The 14168-nt window shown below is 53.3% G+C and overlaps 5 protein-coding genes across 5 annotated transcripts; 2 read left to right on the forward strand and 3 right to left on the reverse strand.

The window, feature by feature from the left end:
- Positions 1-689: 689 nt before the first annotated feature.
- KD926_002687 (uncharacterized protein) lies at positions 690-1412 on the reverse strand (the record flags this gene model as incomplete). Its single annotated transcript, XM_053097150.1, has 3 exons — positions 690-835; positions 883-929; positions 1006-1412. The coding sequence occupies 3 exons, from the start codon at positions 1410-1412 to the stop codon at positions 690-692; spliced, it is 600 nt and encodes a 199-aa protein (XP_052958778.1).
- Positions 1413-1858: 446 nt separating this feature from the next.
- On the reverse strand, positions 1859-3560 carry KD926_002688 (uncharacterized protein; the record flags this gene model as incomplete). Its single annotated transcript, XM_053097151.1, has 2 exons — positions 1859-2878; positions 2934-3560. The coding sequence occupies 2 exons, from the start codon at positions 3558-3560 to the stop codon at positions 1859-1861; spliced, it is 1647 nt and encodes a 548-aa protein (XP_052958779.1).
- Positions 3561-4436: 876 nt separating this feature from the next.
- On the reverse strand, positions 4437-8233 carry KD926_002689 (GTPase BMS1; the record flags this gene model as incomplete). Its single annotated transcript, XM_053097152.1, has 4 exons — positions 4437-7757; positions 7841-7930; positions 8002-8072; positions 8176-8233. The coding sequence occupies 4 exons, from the start codon at positions 8231-8233 to the stop codon at positions 4437-4439; spliced, it is 3540 nt and encodes a 1179-aa protein (XP_052958780.1).
- A 610-nt stretch (positions 8234-8843) lies between these two features.
- On the forward strand, positions 8844-11064 carry KD926_002690 (urea carboxylase-associated family protein; the record flags this gene model as incomplete). The annotated part of the gene is made up of 5 exons (XM_053097153.1): positions 8844-9576; positions 9633-9813; positions 10683-10748; positions 10823-10891; positions 10977-11064. The coding sequence occupies 5 exons, from the start codon at positions 8844-8846 to the stop codon at positions 11062-11064; spliced, it is 1137 nt and encodes a 378-aa protein (XP_052958781.1).
- Positions 11065-12530: 1466 nt separating this feature from the next.
- On the forward strand, positions 12531-14018 carry KD926_002691 (alpha-ketoacid dehydrogenase kinase family protein; the record flags this gene model as incomplete). Its single annotated transcript, XM_053097154.1, has 2 exons — positions 12531-12757; positions 12815-14018. The coding sequence occupies 2 exons, from the start codon at positions 12531-12533 to the stop codon at positions 14016-14018; spliced, it is 1431 nt and encodes a 476-aa protein (XP_052958782.1).
- Positions 14019-14168: the final 150 nt, after the last annotated feature.

A 14168-nucleotide genomic window follows, 5' to 3' on the forward strand; every position in this document is an offset into this window, starting at 1 on the left:
CCGCTATGATGTGAACCGCCACAGTCTCTCAGTAGCCCTGAGATGACCTCGAGGGGATTGCTCTCTCTCCAGCGTGGATTGGGGTGATCTGCTCTCGCTACTTTTCATGCTGAGATAAGTTGAGGCGGATCACAAGGGAAGCCCTGACAGCCAGTCATCGCCCGGTTTGACTAAGAGGAATGAGCGATGCTCGTAAACCGTTGGGATTGGGGCCTGTGGAAGTGTCGGGCGCTGACGGCGTCGGAGGTTATTCCGGCGGACAAGACGGCGACTTTTGTATTATCTTGTGTCGTCTCGTGTTTTGCCAGAAAGGGTCCAGACTTCTGTTTGCCTGGGGATTGGTTTCGATTCTCAGGAAGAGAGAGACGAGAACAATACAAAGAAATGCCCTCCCTGCCTTGGCATTATTACAGCATAACTCACCGACTGGAGTGCTGAGTCATCTATGTACACAAATTCGACCTAGTATGCGTATGACTCGAAAGTAAATATTTCCATCAACATTTCCACCTGCTTGACTTTTCCTGTTGCCAGTAGATACAAAAGATCAACCTCAACTTGCTTTGCATAAACAACACCACCCCATGGTCATTAATCCTGGTCATAACCTCGTAAATCGTAACGTGCCGGTTTTCGCCTTTTCAAGCTACACCTAAACCACCCAAACGGTAGTCCATACCAAACACCGCTCAATCATCACTCAGGCATTTCACCCCGTTCGCCTTGGCAGCCGTGAGCCGCTGCTTCTGGATCTCCTCGACGAGCAGCAGAAGCGCGCGATCAAACTCTTTCGCAATCTCCTGGTCCTCGACATCACGACGAAGGCAGAAATTCCCTGGAAGGTCGCTTTAGCGAGACTACTGCAACGGGCACCGAACTCACGGGAGCTAACACCCTTGCGGCGCTTGACGAGCAGAACGCGCATCTGTCTCTCGGCGCAGGGACAAGGGCGCTCCGGATCCAAAGTGCAATCCCAGGCGCAAGTGCGGCTAGAACGACAGATACATTTGTTTTCCTTGACGTATTCGCTCAACCGGCGCCCGGTCGTCCTCGCGTCGAACATCGCCAACACTCTTTCCCTCCAGTTTAGCCAGTGTAGCCTGACGGTGGTCCTTGATCAGCTCGCGCTCCCAGACTTCCGGGTCGGCCAGTTCAGAATTCACGAAGGGAAGCTCCGATTTAGGCAACTTGTCCAGGAATATCACCTTGGGAGTTAGTGCCAGGTATTTTTCCGACAGTACGGTGAGAACCTCCTCCGGGGGCATGTCGTAAAGCAGAGTACCGTTGGTCCACTTCTGACGGAACGGGGACGAACTGTCGCTGGCCACGCTCATGATATCACGACGGTATCCGGGCAAATCATCCAGGGGTGCCGAAGATGGATTGCTAGAGGGGTTGTTGCTGGAAGACATGTTTGATATGGTGATAGAAACTGAGGTCGGTGGGAAAGGTGGAAAGAGGATGAAGATAGAAGGAGCGAGACGGTCGGTGTATTTCCTAGATCAACAACGATGTTGCCGAGGATCTCCACCGTCCTGCAGTCTGACGTCTCCAACGGCATGCCAATCCAATCCAATTGCTCAAGCTATTGCCAATTGATTTATGAAATCGTACCAGGGATCCTGATTAGTATTTAAAGGTTCGCCAACGCCGACATCCAACAGAATCAAAAAATCCTCCACTTTATGTGTCATTATGGGACTATGCAAGGGCCCCCAAGAATTGCGATATATATGCGGAACGAAGTCTTCGGTGTATGATGCAAGCAATGTAACCAAAAGTCATGGAGCAAGAAACAAGGATTACAAAGTTTTTGGTTAGGTCTATGACATGGAAACCTCATAGACAGCCAGGTGGTTCACGACCCCTTAGGAGTCTTCTGTTCGCGGGTGCTCTTTTTCTGATTGGAACTTGTGCTCAGACTGTCGGAGTGATGCCGAGGGAGGGCCTTCTCATCCTCACTGTCGCTGTCCATTTGGTCTAGCATACGATCGATCTCATCACCTGCTTGGGACTCTAAGCCTGCATTCGAGCCGTGCCCATGGGAACCGGACCGGTCGCTTTCATCCTTGTGGTGCGAATCCTGCCCCCATCTCGAGCTAGTCGTTGAATCTATTGAGTGGCTAACGCTGTTCTGTATCAAACTCGGTTGAGGCTGAGAATTCTGGGAATTAGAATAATAGCCCGAATGTCCCGGACTGGACATGAAAAGGAGTGTCTCGATGGCATCCTGTTCCATGGCTGTACCTTGTATATGTCTATTAGATAAGGAACCATACGGCGTGGAGATTACCCCAGGTAGGGGCTGAGGAGGTGTCCCAGGTACCAGAACTCTTTCCGAACTGGTGGCTGGCTTTGAAACACCGAATTCTTGCTGCGAGTGGTGTCGCCGATGGAGGGGAAAGGGAGAGTATCGGCGAGGGTTGTATGCTTCGTTGGGATTTGGCCTTCTTCGGCGTGAATTGCTACCCTTCGGAATGATGTCTGCCGGCGGTGCTAGTCTCGGGATCGTTGGCGTTGAGCCATGAGATTTTGACCGATCATGATGAGGCATGGACGGTGTGGACGAGCCGGGGCGGATTATTGGCGACGCTCGCAAAGAGTCCTGTTGGAAATGGGATTGAGAGGGCGCTGACGGATCCGGCGCGGATACAGTCGTGCCATCGGGGGAGTTCATGTCCATTATTTGATGAGATTCCGATGACTCGTCGAGGCATGGATAAAGCCCCATGCGTTTCAGCGTGTCAAGATCCGTGGAAGGTGCTCGAGAGCCATTTTCTAGCAGTTCCATTGGGAACCGAGCATTGTTTGCTTGGCGGCTTTTCTCGATCTTGGAGGCAGCATAAGAGAGGCGGGTACGGAGATGTACGGACAACTTCTTCGAGATCAGTTTTCTAAGACTTCAGCCAAGTAGCTATGCGCTGTCAACTTACAGCTGCGATCCTACTTCCATGCGAAAGCGAGCCAATGCTTTCAGAGCGCCGTCTTCCGGAGCTCGTCTGACCTGCATTATATGGATCTTGCGGATTGCCTGGTTTGGCCACGCTCATCGCCGTTCGCTTCTGACCCACTAACATTTTCGGTGGACTTTTGGGTATTGTAAACGATTGGGCACCGGTGTCTGGTGGATTTTGGTTGGGTCTAGCCTCATGTGAATCTATCGTGGGGGGGTTCCTCGATCCTATGGGTTGAGATTGTGGTTGCGGTTGTGGCCGCTTGGGCGAATAACCACTCTGGACGGTCGAATGATCCGACGAATTTGGCGTTTTCTGTGTTTGTGACTGGGGAGCGAGGGCTTGGGAGGACACCGAGCTGTCTGGCTGGCCATTCAACTTATAAGGCAAGTTTGAAGGGTCCGTCTCGGCGCGAGGATGTGACGTTGTGCTTTGAGCAGCTGGCACTGGACGGCTGACATGTCGATCGGTGTCCGGGGCTTGATGCGAGTCCACGAGTCCATTTCCACGAGCCGCCGAGACAGGGTACTGCGAATTAAGATGCGGCGGAGGAAACGGCGCGTGCTGCACGTGTTGGCGCTCACTCAGCTGCGGCGATCCGCCCATGATGGTCGACTAGCCAACGCGGCACTCCCGCCGGGCGCGGCTGTGTAATAAGGACTAGGGTCAGATTATGGGCGCTCACCCAACAGAAGGACTCTTTTTATCTGCAGCCCGGTCACAGACAGGGAAGGCAGGTTAGGAAGAGGGTCCTGAAACGAGGGAACCCACCACTGCCCCGACAGCGGGCGCCTAGGAGATCCCCCGGTCTAGATGTAGAGGGAGAGAGGGAGTTGGGTGCGGGACTGTCCGATGCGGATCTCTCAAGCGCTTCCAGGCTTCACAGGTCCACTGGACGATTGAAGCGAATCAGTCGACCGAAACCCTCGATCTGAGAAAATCCCCGCGTTGCAGATTCCTGCAAGGAGCGGCTCGCCGGAATCTACACGCGCAATCGGTACGTGGTCGGCCGGTGGGCTGCGCGGCTTGAGCACCTCTTCTCCCTCGGACCAATGGATTTGATTCGAAATAAATTGCAGGATCAAAGGACAGAAAACGACCCCAGGCTCGTGAAAATGGAAGACAGCCTACATGAGGTGGGCAGGGAAGGTGGTGGGGATTGATGCGATAAGACAAGTCCGACTGTCATGTCAAGTCGATCGTCTCCAGGCGACGCGTGCGCGGCGCGGTCACGTGGTCGACGGGAGAGCCTGCGAGGTATGAATAGGTCCAAGGAATACTACATCAACTCTCGATCAGATCGATCCAGAGAGTATTCATAAAACACCATGTATATTTTTTGTTTCAACGCCATCCACCATGCAACAGGTTGATAGATACATAGGGACATTATTCACACAACTTTTGCCAGCTAATCGAAAACAAAAGAAATCGCCAGGTATAGAGAACAGAACCAGAAGGAAAATCAGACCAATTTCGGTTCTAACGGCGCTTCTTGCCGCCGCCACCTCCTTCGTCACCGGTGTTCTTGCGCTTCTTACCCTCGCGACGCCAGTAATCGTCGCGCTCTCTCTTCTCCCGCTCCTGTTTCTTCTCCAGGCTGTCGGCAACCTTGGCCCGGTAGACCTTGCGTCGCTCCTCCTGCTTCTCGGCTCGTCGGCTTTGCTTGTCGTTACGCATCGTGGTGAGCTTCTGCATGAGGTCCCGCGCCTTCTTCTCTTCGCCTCCTAGGACGACGGCACGCTTCTGCATGTACGTCTTGTCCTTGTGGGACTTCATCTTGGTGATCTGCGACTTGAAGGGTAGCTCGGTGGCCAGCTGTCGGGGCACTCGGAGAGGGTTGAAGTGACGATTGGGTCGCTCGATCTTATGGTAGGCGGAGTCCTTGTTCAGGGGGGTGGGGATGCCCTTATCACGACGGACCTCGCCGGTAAGACGCATGCGCTGCCATCCGTTGTCGCCCGATCCATCCTGCTCATCCTGGTCGAGCAGGTTGGTCACCGGGTTGTAGAATCGATGCGGTTTGATCGGGTACCAGGCACGCAAGAAGACAATGTCACTCATGAGAATCTTATCTTCAAACGTAGCACGGAAGTACCCTTCGGGCTTGCTGAGGGCCCGCTTGATCTGACCGCGGATGCCTGAGACGGTTCGAACGGACGCTCCCTCGAACTTGGCAATCTCAAGCGACGAGTTGAACATGTCTTTGATGAAAGCGGTGTTCTTGAAGATCTTGTAGGGTATACCAGTCAATTTCAGCTTCTTGACAATCTCCGTATGTTCGTCCACGTTCAATACCGTTCCCGTGGCGGCGATTCGGAAGCCCGGCGCTTTGTTGGAGAAGGACTGCACGCAGCAGAAAGCAGTGTTCGGGGCAACGAGAGGTCCGTAAAAGGTGGCAAAGCAGTGCATGTGCTCAGGGCTGTATTTGAGCATGCGGTTCCTCGTCCGACTGTCGGACGTGCTGTAAATGGGCGTCGTTTGGAACCGGCGCCAGCCAAGCGAGAAGATAAGGGGGTCGTTGCTTTTGAGGATCTTCTTGTGCCAACGATGTCTCTTGATACGGATCTGCACGTATCCAAATCGGTCCTCGGTTGGTGCCAATCCACCGACGATAACGGGGTAGCGAGGGTTGAATTTCGTCGCAAACTCGCAAGGCACATTCTCGAGAACGATACGTGCGTAGGTACCGGCTTTGAAGCCCTCTGCTCTGGCCCGGGAGGCCGGGTCCAAGGTGTCGAACTCCGCGCGGTTGATATCTTGCTGCTTTTGTAGCTTGGCCTTCTGAGCGTCGTACCAGTCGTCCTCGCCGAATTCTTCTTCTCCGCCACCACCGTCCTGCCGTGAGTTGTCCTTGGAATTGGCAAATCCTTCACGATCTTCCTCCTCAAAGCGCAGTCTCAGCTCTTCCTTCTTCTTTGCATTTTGCTCACGCTCAGCTTCCAGATCAACGGGGCCGTTGTTTTCCTCGGCCGCGTCATCATCGCCGTCGTCACCCTCGTCATCTTCAATTCCATTAAACGTCTCTCCCGTCTCGAGATCCTCAAACTCTCCGTCGCCTTCGTCATCCTCGTCCCCATCGAAGTCGTCATCTCCATCTCCGGAGTGATGGGAGGCGATGAATCGACGGCGTAACGACTCAAGCAGGTCCTCCTCTTGCCACTTCTGCTCCAGAGCTTCATAGTCGAATTCGGGAACAGAGCGGAACTCTGACTGCTCCTCCTTCTCGTTGTTGGTTTTCTTGAAGAAGTCGTCTCCCTCGTCTTCGATGTCCTCTTCTTCCTTATCCTCCTCACTGTCCTTGCCTGACCATTTCCGTATCACGTCAGCGGGGTCGAGGGATTCGTCGTACATCATGCGCGAGAGGTCGGTGACACGATATTTAGGCCTGTTGGCGTGGAGAGCTTTGATGTTCGCAGCCATGTTCTCTTTCCATCGGAATGCACCGTCATCCTCGCCGTCCATATCGTCCTCATCCTGATCGCTATCTAGTTCTTGGTCCTCAACAGACGAGATAGAACCAAGGTCAGAGTCGCTGTCGGCAAATGCGATGTCATCTTTACCTCCGCGGTCTTTGCCGTCTTGCTTTTCCCGGAAACTGGTTTCAAAGTCTGCCGGGGCAGCGAGGTCCAGACCCTCCTCGTCGCTTTGCCCATCAACTTCCTCGCCATCCATCTCCTCGTCATCCTCATCGCCCTCTACGCTTTCGAAACCCTCGTCGTCGTCATTCAGCGCATCCTGTTTGTCTTCGTCGTCCATGAATCGGACGTTCCTTCTGCGCTTTCTTCCCACGGCATCGTCCTCGTCATCCGCCTTGGCAAGAGCCTCGCCGCCACTGAACAGACGGACGCCGCCGTCGGCTTCACCAAGCAACTTGCGCTCACCCTGCAGGCCAACAACCAATTGCTCTCCGAGACCACGATCTTCGTCATCGCTTTCCTCATCCTCCTCGCGCTCGAAGTTGTTTGTCTTGACATCGATGTAAACGGCGTCTTTGTCGACCAGTACACCACCAACGTCAGACATTGGCGCGAACAAGAGCTTCTGCTTGTCGCCCAGTCTGCGTTTGACGCCCTTGCCGGTCTTGCCCAGCTGCTGGTCCATGAACGGCGTGGGGCAAGGATCCGGAAGACTCTCGATACCCGAGACAGTCAAATCGCCGACTCCAGGAACGTGCACTCGGGCGCCTTGCGCGGGGAAATTAGTACCACGCAGGTAACCATATAGCGCTATCGTCCGGTCGCATTTCGGGTTCGCTTCGATGTCGGTCGGAGGAGTGATGTCCAGGAAGCGGTCGGCTAGCGCATACGGGTGAGAGTTACGCCAGATCAACGGTCGAGGATTTTTCATGACGGACAAGAAGCGAGAAAGATTGTGTATCTCGCGGTCGGGGTACCGGCCGTTGACCACGCCGGAGAGGTAAAATAGCTTTGCGCCGTTATAAAGCTCGCTCCAGAAACGGTTCTTAAGGCGCTTTTTGGCAGCCCGCAGGGTGCTCTGCTTCTTGAAAAGGTCCAGATGGGTCAAGATTCCGAAGACGTTTCCCGGCATACCACTCGAGGCCAGCACGTTCAGGAATTCCATGGTCTCCATCTCAAATCCGTAATTGCCATCAATCAGCAACAGCACAATATCCGCAATTTTCGCCACATCGATCATGCTAGCAAGAGAGTCGGAGGGACATTCGATGATTGTAAGTCGGCGTTTCTTCGACGTCACGATTGTCAACGGTCCGGTCGGCGTGCTAAGAGTCTGCTTGGTGTAGCGGCGAATCAAAGATTTGACAAGGGTGGTTTTTCCGACCTGGTCGTTTTAAACTCGTCAGTTCCTTCCATTCGCATTTCGTATCGCATTAGCCTTCAAAGGATAGAGACATAAGAACTTACACCTGGGGGTCCAACCACCGCAACGACCAGCGGAGGAGCCTCCTCGGGCAAGCGATCCACCAAAGGCACATGGAGCCTTTTCTCTTTGATCTATGACAACACAATGGTATTAGTTAACGGATCGTCTGGGCGGGTGATTTGAGATCGGAGAGGGCGCATACATCATGCGATCGCGCGCCAGCCTTGTTGCCTTTTCCAGGATTCGAGTATGCGAAAGCCTTAGGGTTAGGGCCTAGAAAGAAAAACGACGCATTTTAGCCTTGCCGACAACAGATTTTCCCAACGGGGTAGCGATTTCGCGATCAAAAAATGGAGGCTTCAAACTGTATACATACCATCGAACTTCTTCTTCTCCTTGGTGGCCCGATGGGCCCTGTTTGGCTGTTGTTCCATGGTGGAAAAGAGGTCGAGGACCTCGTGTGAAACCCTTTCTTTCCGTCCAAAAGAAAGGATTCACGGTGCACTCAGATGGCGATCTGTGAGCTGCTTCTCGCTGGTAGCTTGCTCGGACCAAAATTATTATTTCCATTTTCTTCGTCGGAGCGGGATTTAATCCGTGCCGATCCGTAAAAAAAAGTTTCTGAGCCTGAGTTGCTTCCTCAGGCACCAACCCCAACCGCTCTCCTTACGTAAGGTCTTATCGACGAGGACTTATCCGGCCCGACGCTCTCCGATAAGGGCTCCACCCTAAGTCGTCGGTCCGAAAGACAACGGCAGGCGGAGATGATGGCCTATCATCACTTGTTGGCTCCCTTTTATCGCCGGTGACGGCGAGCATTGGAACAGCCAGGGCCCAGGAGGTCATTAGCCTCGATTAAAGCGGACCCAATGGTGTCAGATACGATATAGATGTTGCCATTATCAGTGGATGAATTCCGACAATGCCAATTATTAAAGGGACCAAGCTCTCTCGACCCCTGTAGCGCTTTGTAAATCACCCGCTTGCTAACAGCATCTTTCCCCTCACGGTTCCTCTGCTCCAAATAACCGCACATCATTCACGATGGCTCCTCATGGTCGACCCCCGCCGGCATATACGGCTCCTAAAGACTCGACCGTCCACGGCACTACCCCTATCTACAAGTCTATCTCCAAGACGGCCGCAGATGCCTCGCAGCGTGCTCTGGAGACGTCGTTCACCATCCACCCTTGTTCCGGACAGGCCTGGGTCGTCCCAGCCGGACATGTTTGCCGCCTCACTACCCCTAAGGGCCCGCAGGTCGGGGATCTGAACATCTGGAACGCGCAGAACCCTCGAGAGCGTCTCTGGGCTGCCCGCACGCGTCAAATCCATGCTTCTCATGTGTCTGTTGGCGATCGTCTCTGGTCCAACCTGCCATACCTGCGGCCTCTTGTGACGATCACGGGGGACTCGCTGGCCGGCGGTCAACTGCATGAGTTAGTTAATGACAACGGCGTGCGGAAAGCTACCTTCGGCACCACCCAGTTCGGAGGACGGTGTCATGACCTCCTGGGTACGCGGTGCGATCCCTATGTTAATCTGCTCATGGGTGGGGAGTCGTTCGATTACCATTGTCATTCCAATCTGACTCGCGCGGTCGTTCCCCATGGGCTTACGGAGCTGGATGTGCACGACGTTCTGAACGTCTTCCAGGTTACTGGACTCGATGAGGAGGGGAAATACTTCATGGAGACCTCTCCAGCGAAGCCGGGCGAGTACTTCGAATTCTTTGCGGAAGTTGACGTCCTATGTGCGCTTTCGGCCTGTCCAGGCGGTATGTGTCTTGCAGTTCCTACGATATCTGGCGAATACTGACGGTTTTGTTTTTAGGTGACCTTTCTAACTGGGGCTGGGAAGGAAAGGAGGATACTATGGGAGCTACGACCCGTCCTCTTGGTGTGGAGGTGTATAAGTTGACGGATGATAAGGTCCTAGAGGGGTGGAAGCAACCAGAAAGCCCTAAATATACCGGTATGCATGGCTTGAGAATGCCCGAGCGAGATAGTGATGGGTCTGGATATGTCGGGCTATAGCAGCCAGCATAATAAAACCAGATCAGTGAAGACTACCGCATAAATACTGTGGCATCTATTGCCTGCAAATAATGTCCAACAGTCAAGCCACCGAAGCAAAGCGGGAAAGCGGCGAGCGCAGCCCGGGTTCACGTGACTGCCCCGCCTTGGATAGCGTCATCGGCTTGGACACCCCCACCTGCTGCATGGAGATGTCATATCACATCGATCCCCGTAGGAATCGTCAGTAGACCTACAGTAGGGGTTTCACCAACAAACCATCTCCTGCGTGGTGTGCGCGGTTGCAGGGTGCATGTAGCCCCTCCTGGATAAATAGGCACGGCCACGCAAAGCCACAGTCAAGTGGGGTGATAGTAGAGCAGACTCTCCCCAAGCCCGGTTGTAATCTGGTAGTAATATCCCGAGGAAATCCAGTCATCGAGTTGTATCCGTACCGTTGAAGCAAAGAGCCGCTCGGGAGAAATCAGATCGCAAGGAATCGTGGCCAACGAGATGGTCACCACTGGATGGCCTCAAATGGCGCGATTCCAAGGCAGCGAGTATCCAGGGATTCAGGCCAAAAAATAGCCCCTCCCACCTTATTTCCTTATCAGCCGTGACATTCCATCACTCGCCCCGCGCCCCCTGGTATAAAACCTCCCTGGTCCCACCCGCCTGCGAGTCTACGTTTCTTCCAGTTTCAACGTCCAACTGTCCTCCGATTTACCGTGTCCTTTCTACCACTATACACTACCCCCCAATATCACCACCTACGCATCCGTCCCTCCCGAGTCAAACCTAGACCGTCCACTCCGTCAACATGCCGCTTTACAACGTTCGTGGTGCATTTTCTACTATGACTCCTAAGTCCCCACTTTAACATCTACTTCCAGGTCACCCTGAAGAAAGACTCTCCTCCCGATGAGCTGCAAAAGTAAGGCCTTCGTCATACCTCTAAAAATAATATTACTCCCCAACTTGATCACTGACACCATACTCTTTTTCCAGGGCCAAAGAAGAAGTGAAGAAGCAGGGCGGCACCGTCAAGCACGAATACACCCTCATCAAGGGCTTCACGTAAGGCAGCAATAATTCCCTCCCCCCCAAACCCGCCAACAACCACTAAGGTATAGAGAATGCCCCTCCAGCTGACCCCACTTAGTGCCGAATACCCAGATGACCAGGTCAGAACGCTCGAGTCATCCGAGCACATCCACGTCGAGCAAGATGGCGAGATAAGGATCCAGTAATGGGTGATATGCCATCATCCTCCTTCGGGGAAGACCGAATATCACACCTTTTTAACGACCGTTAAGCGCTGCCTTCTGTGAACTGCTTCATCAAATCTGGCATACTACTGCCTATTCAAGCGTGTCTTAGCTGCATGGGCTACGGACTTTCTGTTACTGTACGACGAGGGAATAAATACCATATGTGAACTCTAGGCCTGCTGCGCGGGGAATATGGATAAGCAGACAATCTCATGTCCTTTTATGATTTAGTATTGTTATGTTCAATGTCCACTGGAATCTGTAAATGTCTTCGCGTGTGCTTCGGTTTTGCTCTCTCACGTATGGAGGCGGGCGGCAAAAATAATAGCGGAGAATGACCTCATAAGCAGTGTGTAACCTGGTGACCACAACTTACTTCCTACTGCTGTAATCGGGAAGAGATATGACCCAATAGACCGCGATAATAATCTTGCAGGCTCATGTGTTTGTCTCGATAGAAAGAACGAATGCGTCATCGTCGGCTTCGCTCCGAAGTGCAACTAGGCACTGATAATAAGTAGTCCCTATGTTAGATAGCACTAGATTCCCCACCCCTCATCTCAGCACATAATTTACCACGATAACTTGCAAGATCTGTCTCGGAAATCAAGGCCCAGGGGTAAAAGAAGTAATCACAACAGGATCCACCCCGATGACCTTAGACCACTAGACACCTACACTCCTTTCGTTCTTTCAGCGGGTGGGAGAGATAAGGAAAAGAAGGAGGAAGTATAAAAGGGAAAGAACAGAGAAGGTGCCCCCGCGCCCCCCCATTAACTTATAGACAGTAGGCAGTAGGAGAAGGTGTATGAGCAAATAGAAAATAGCCCTGCCCCCTGGTCTTCTGATATATATATACTTAATAACAGCAGCAAATATAACTAGTGTAGTGTCTGTTGGCTGTTCTTACTAGGTAGGATATGTAGAAAGGACCGATTGCGTTAATCAAAGAAATCTGATCCGACAGGGCACGTAAACAGGCTGGTTGAGGCTCATAACAAAGATGATGATGGATGATTGAGATCCATATAATTTTTCCCAAAAAGGGGGTAGCGTAGGGTATGGTATAGTAAAGTAAAACTAAAAAATTTGACCGCGACGGGACTCGAACCCGCAACCTTTGGTAAGCTTCCGAGTTGCCAGGCAAACCTGGCCACCGAAAACCAACGCGCTACCATTGCGCCACCCGGCCGTGATTAGTAAGAGCTGTGTCTTAAACATAATCTATAAGAGCCATAAAAATATGGATTGAGAGAGGAAGAGAACCCGAGGTTTCAGTGCGTGTGGCGCCATACCTGCCTATCCTAGACTAGCGTACACGTGAACGTTCTTCATCCTGTTTCGGTAAGAAGCTCTTCGGCCCTTCGACGGAGAAGACGATCCATATTTCTTGCAACCCTTACCCCAATGACTCTGCTGGCGGCGCAGAATGGCCAGTATTAACCATGGCTATACACAGGGCTCTCGCGCTGTCTGCGAGGCGCAGCCTCCGACATAAGGGCCCTTCTCTGTTGACATCACTCCATGCTCAAACCCGACGACTCTCTTCATCACCGCTCTCCGACATCGCACGGGTTGCTCACCAGGAGTCTTTTGCTTATGGCGCGAATGATGAAGTCGCACGTCTTGCAGCCAGTCGTCGCCGACCGCTGACTCTGGCAGACCTGCTGAAGTGAGTCGGCCACAGGCTAGTTTGTTCACCACAACCTTGCTAACATTGCATACCTAGACATGGTCGCCCGCCACTATCCAAGGAAGCGCTTCTCGCCTCCGCAAACTACACCCTTTCCCTTCTCCCCGCACGACTCGCCTCTCGAATTGAAGCCCTTCGGAACCTTTCCTTCATTGTCGTCTCGAACCCACATATCTCCAAAATCTACAACAACTACCTTCACTCGCTCTCCACTCTCCTGCCATACCAGCAGCGACAAGTCACGACCCTCGAAGAAGAAAACCGATTCGCCGAGGTGTTGGCCGACCTGGTGCACACGCACACCAACACGATCCCCATCCTCGCGCGAGGCTTCCTCGAGTGTCGCCGATACATCGATCCAACCGAGGTGACTCGCTTCCTGGACACCCACCTACGGGCGAGAATCGGCACCCGGCTCATCGCAGAGCAACACCTTGCCCTTCACTTTGCGTCTCAGCCAGTCGGCGACGTCGACACCAGTAACCAACCGGCGCCCCAAAGCACAACCCCCTCGAACTACATCGGCGTCATCGACACGGCGTTGCAGCCCGCCCGCATCGTCAAACTTTGCGAGGACTTCGTCGGGGAGATCTGCGAGCTAAAATACGGCGTCCGTCCCCGCCTCCAGATCGGCGGCCAGCCCGACGCCGCTTTCGCGCATGTCCCCGTCCACGTGGAATACATCATCACCGAGCTCCTCAAGAACGCCTTCCGCGCCGTGATCGAAGCCAGCAACGAGCGCGACCCGATCGAGGTTACCATCGTCGCGGCCCCCGACGTCCCCCGGAATCACGGGCGCGCCGAATCCCCCTCCCCCGTCGCCAACAGCTCCTCCCCGACGCAATCCCACTCCGACGTTGGCTTCCAGATGGACACGGTCGTCGGCACGGCCGACGCCAACGAATCGATCAAAGTGTCTGCTCCGTCGTCGCAGAGCATCACGATCCGGATCCGCGACCGCGGCCACGGCATCCCGCCCGAGGTCTTGCCGAACATATGGTCGTACAGCTTTACCACCTTCTCGGACCTCGACCTGCAGGGCGCCGAGAACGGGAACATGGATGCCTTCAATGCTATTTCGAATAATAGCGGTCAGCTGAGCAGCATCGCTGGTCTAGGGTACGGGTTGCCGTTGAGCAGAGCCTACGCGGAGTACTTTGGGGGCAGTATTGCGGTTCAGAGTCTCTGGGGCTGGGGCACGGATGTCTATTTGACTCTTCAGGGTGTTGGAAAGGTTTGATTAATTGGTTTGTATTGACGTTATATTTACCCTGAGATGATACACTGGTATTCATATTCAGCGTACTCACCCGAGTAGCTGGTACTAGCTACTTACTTCATGCCGAATGAAATCTTAGACAAAAGGAATCGACTGCAATTAATAAATTAC

The sequence above is a fragment of the Aspergillus affinis genome (genome assembly GCF_023601865.1).
Source record: "Aspergillus affinis strain CMG 70 chromosome Unknown NODE_15_length_407527_cov_87_040692, whole genome shotgun sequence".
Taxonomy (NCBI): domain Eukaryota; kingdom Fungi; phylum Ascomycota; class Eurotiomycetes; order Eurotiales; family Aspergillaceae; genus Aspergillus; species Aspergillus affinis.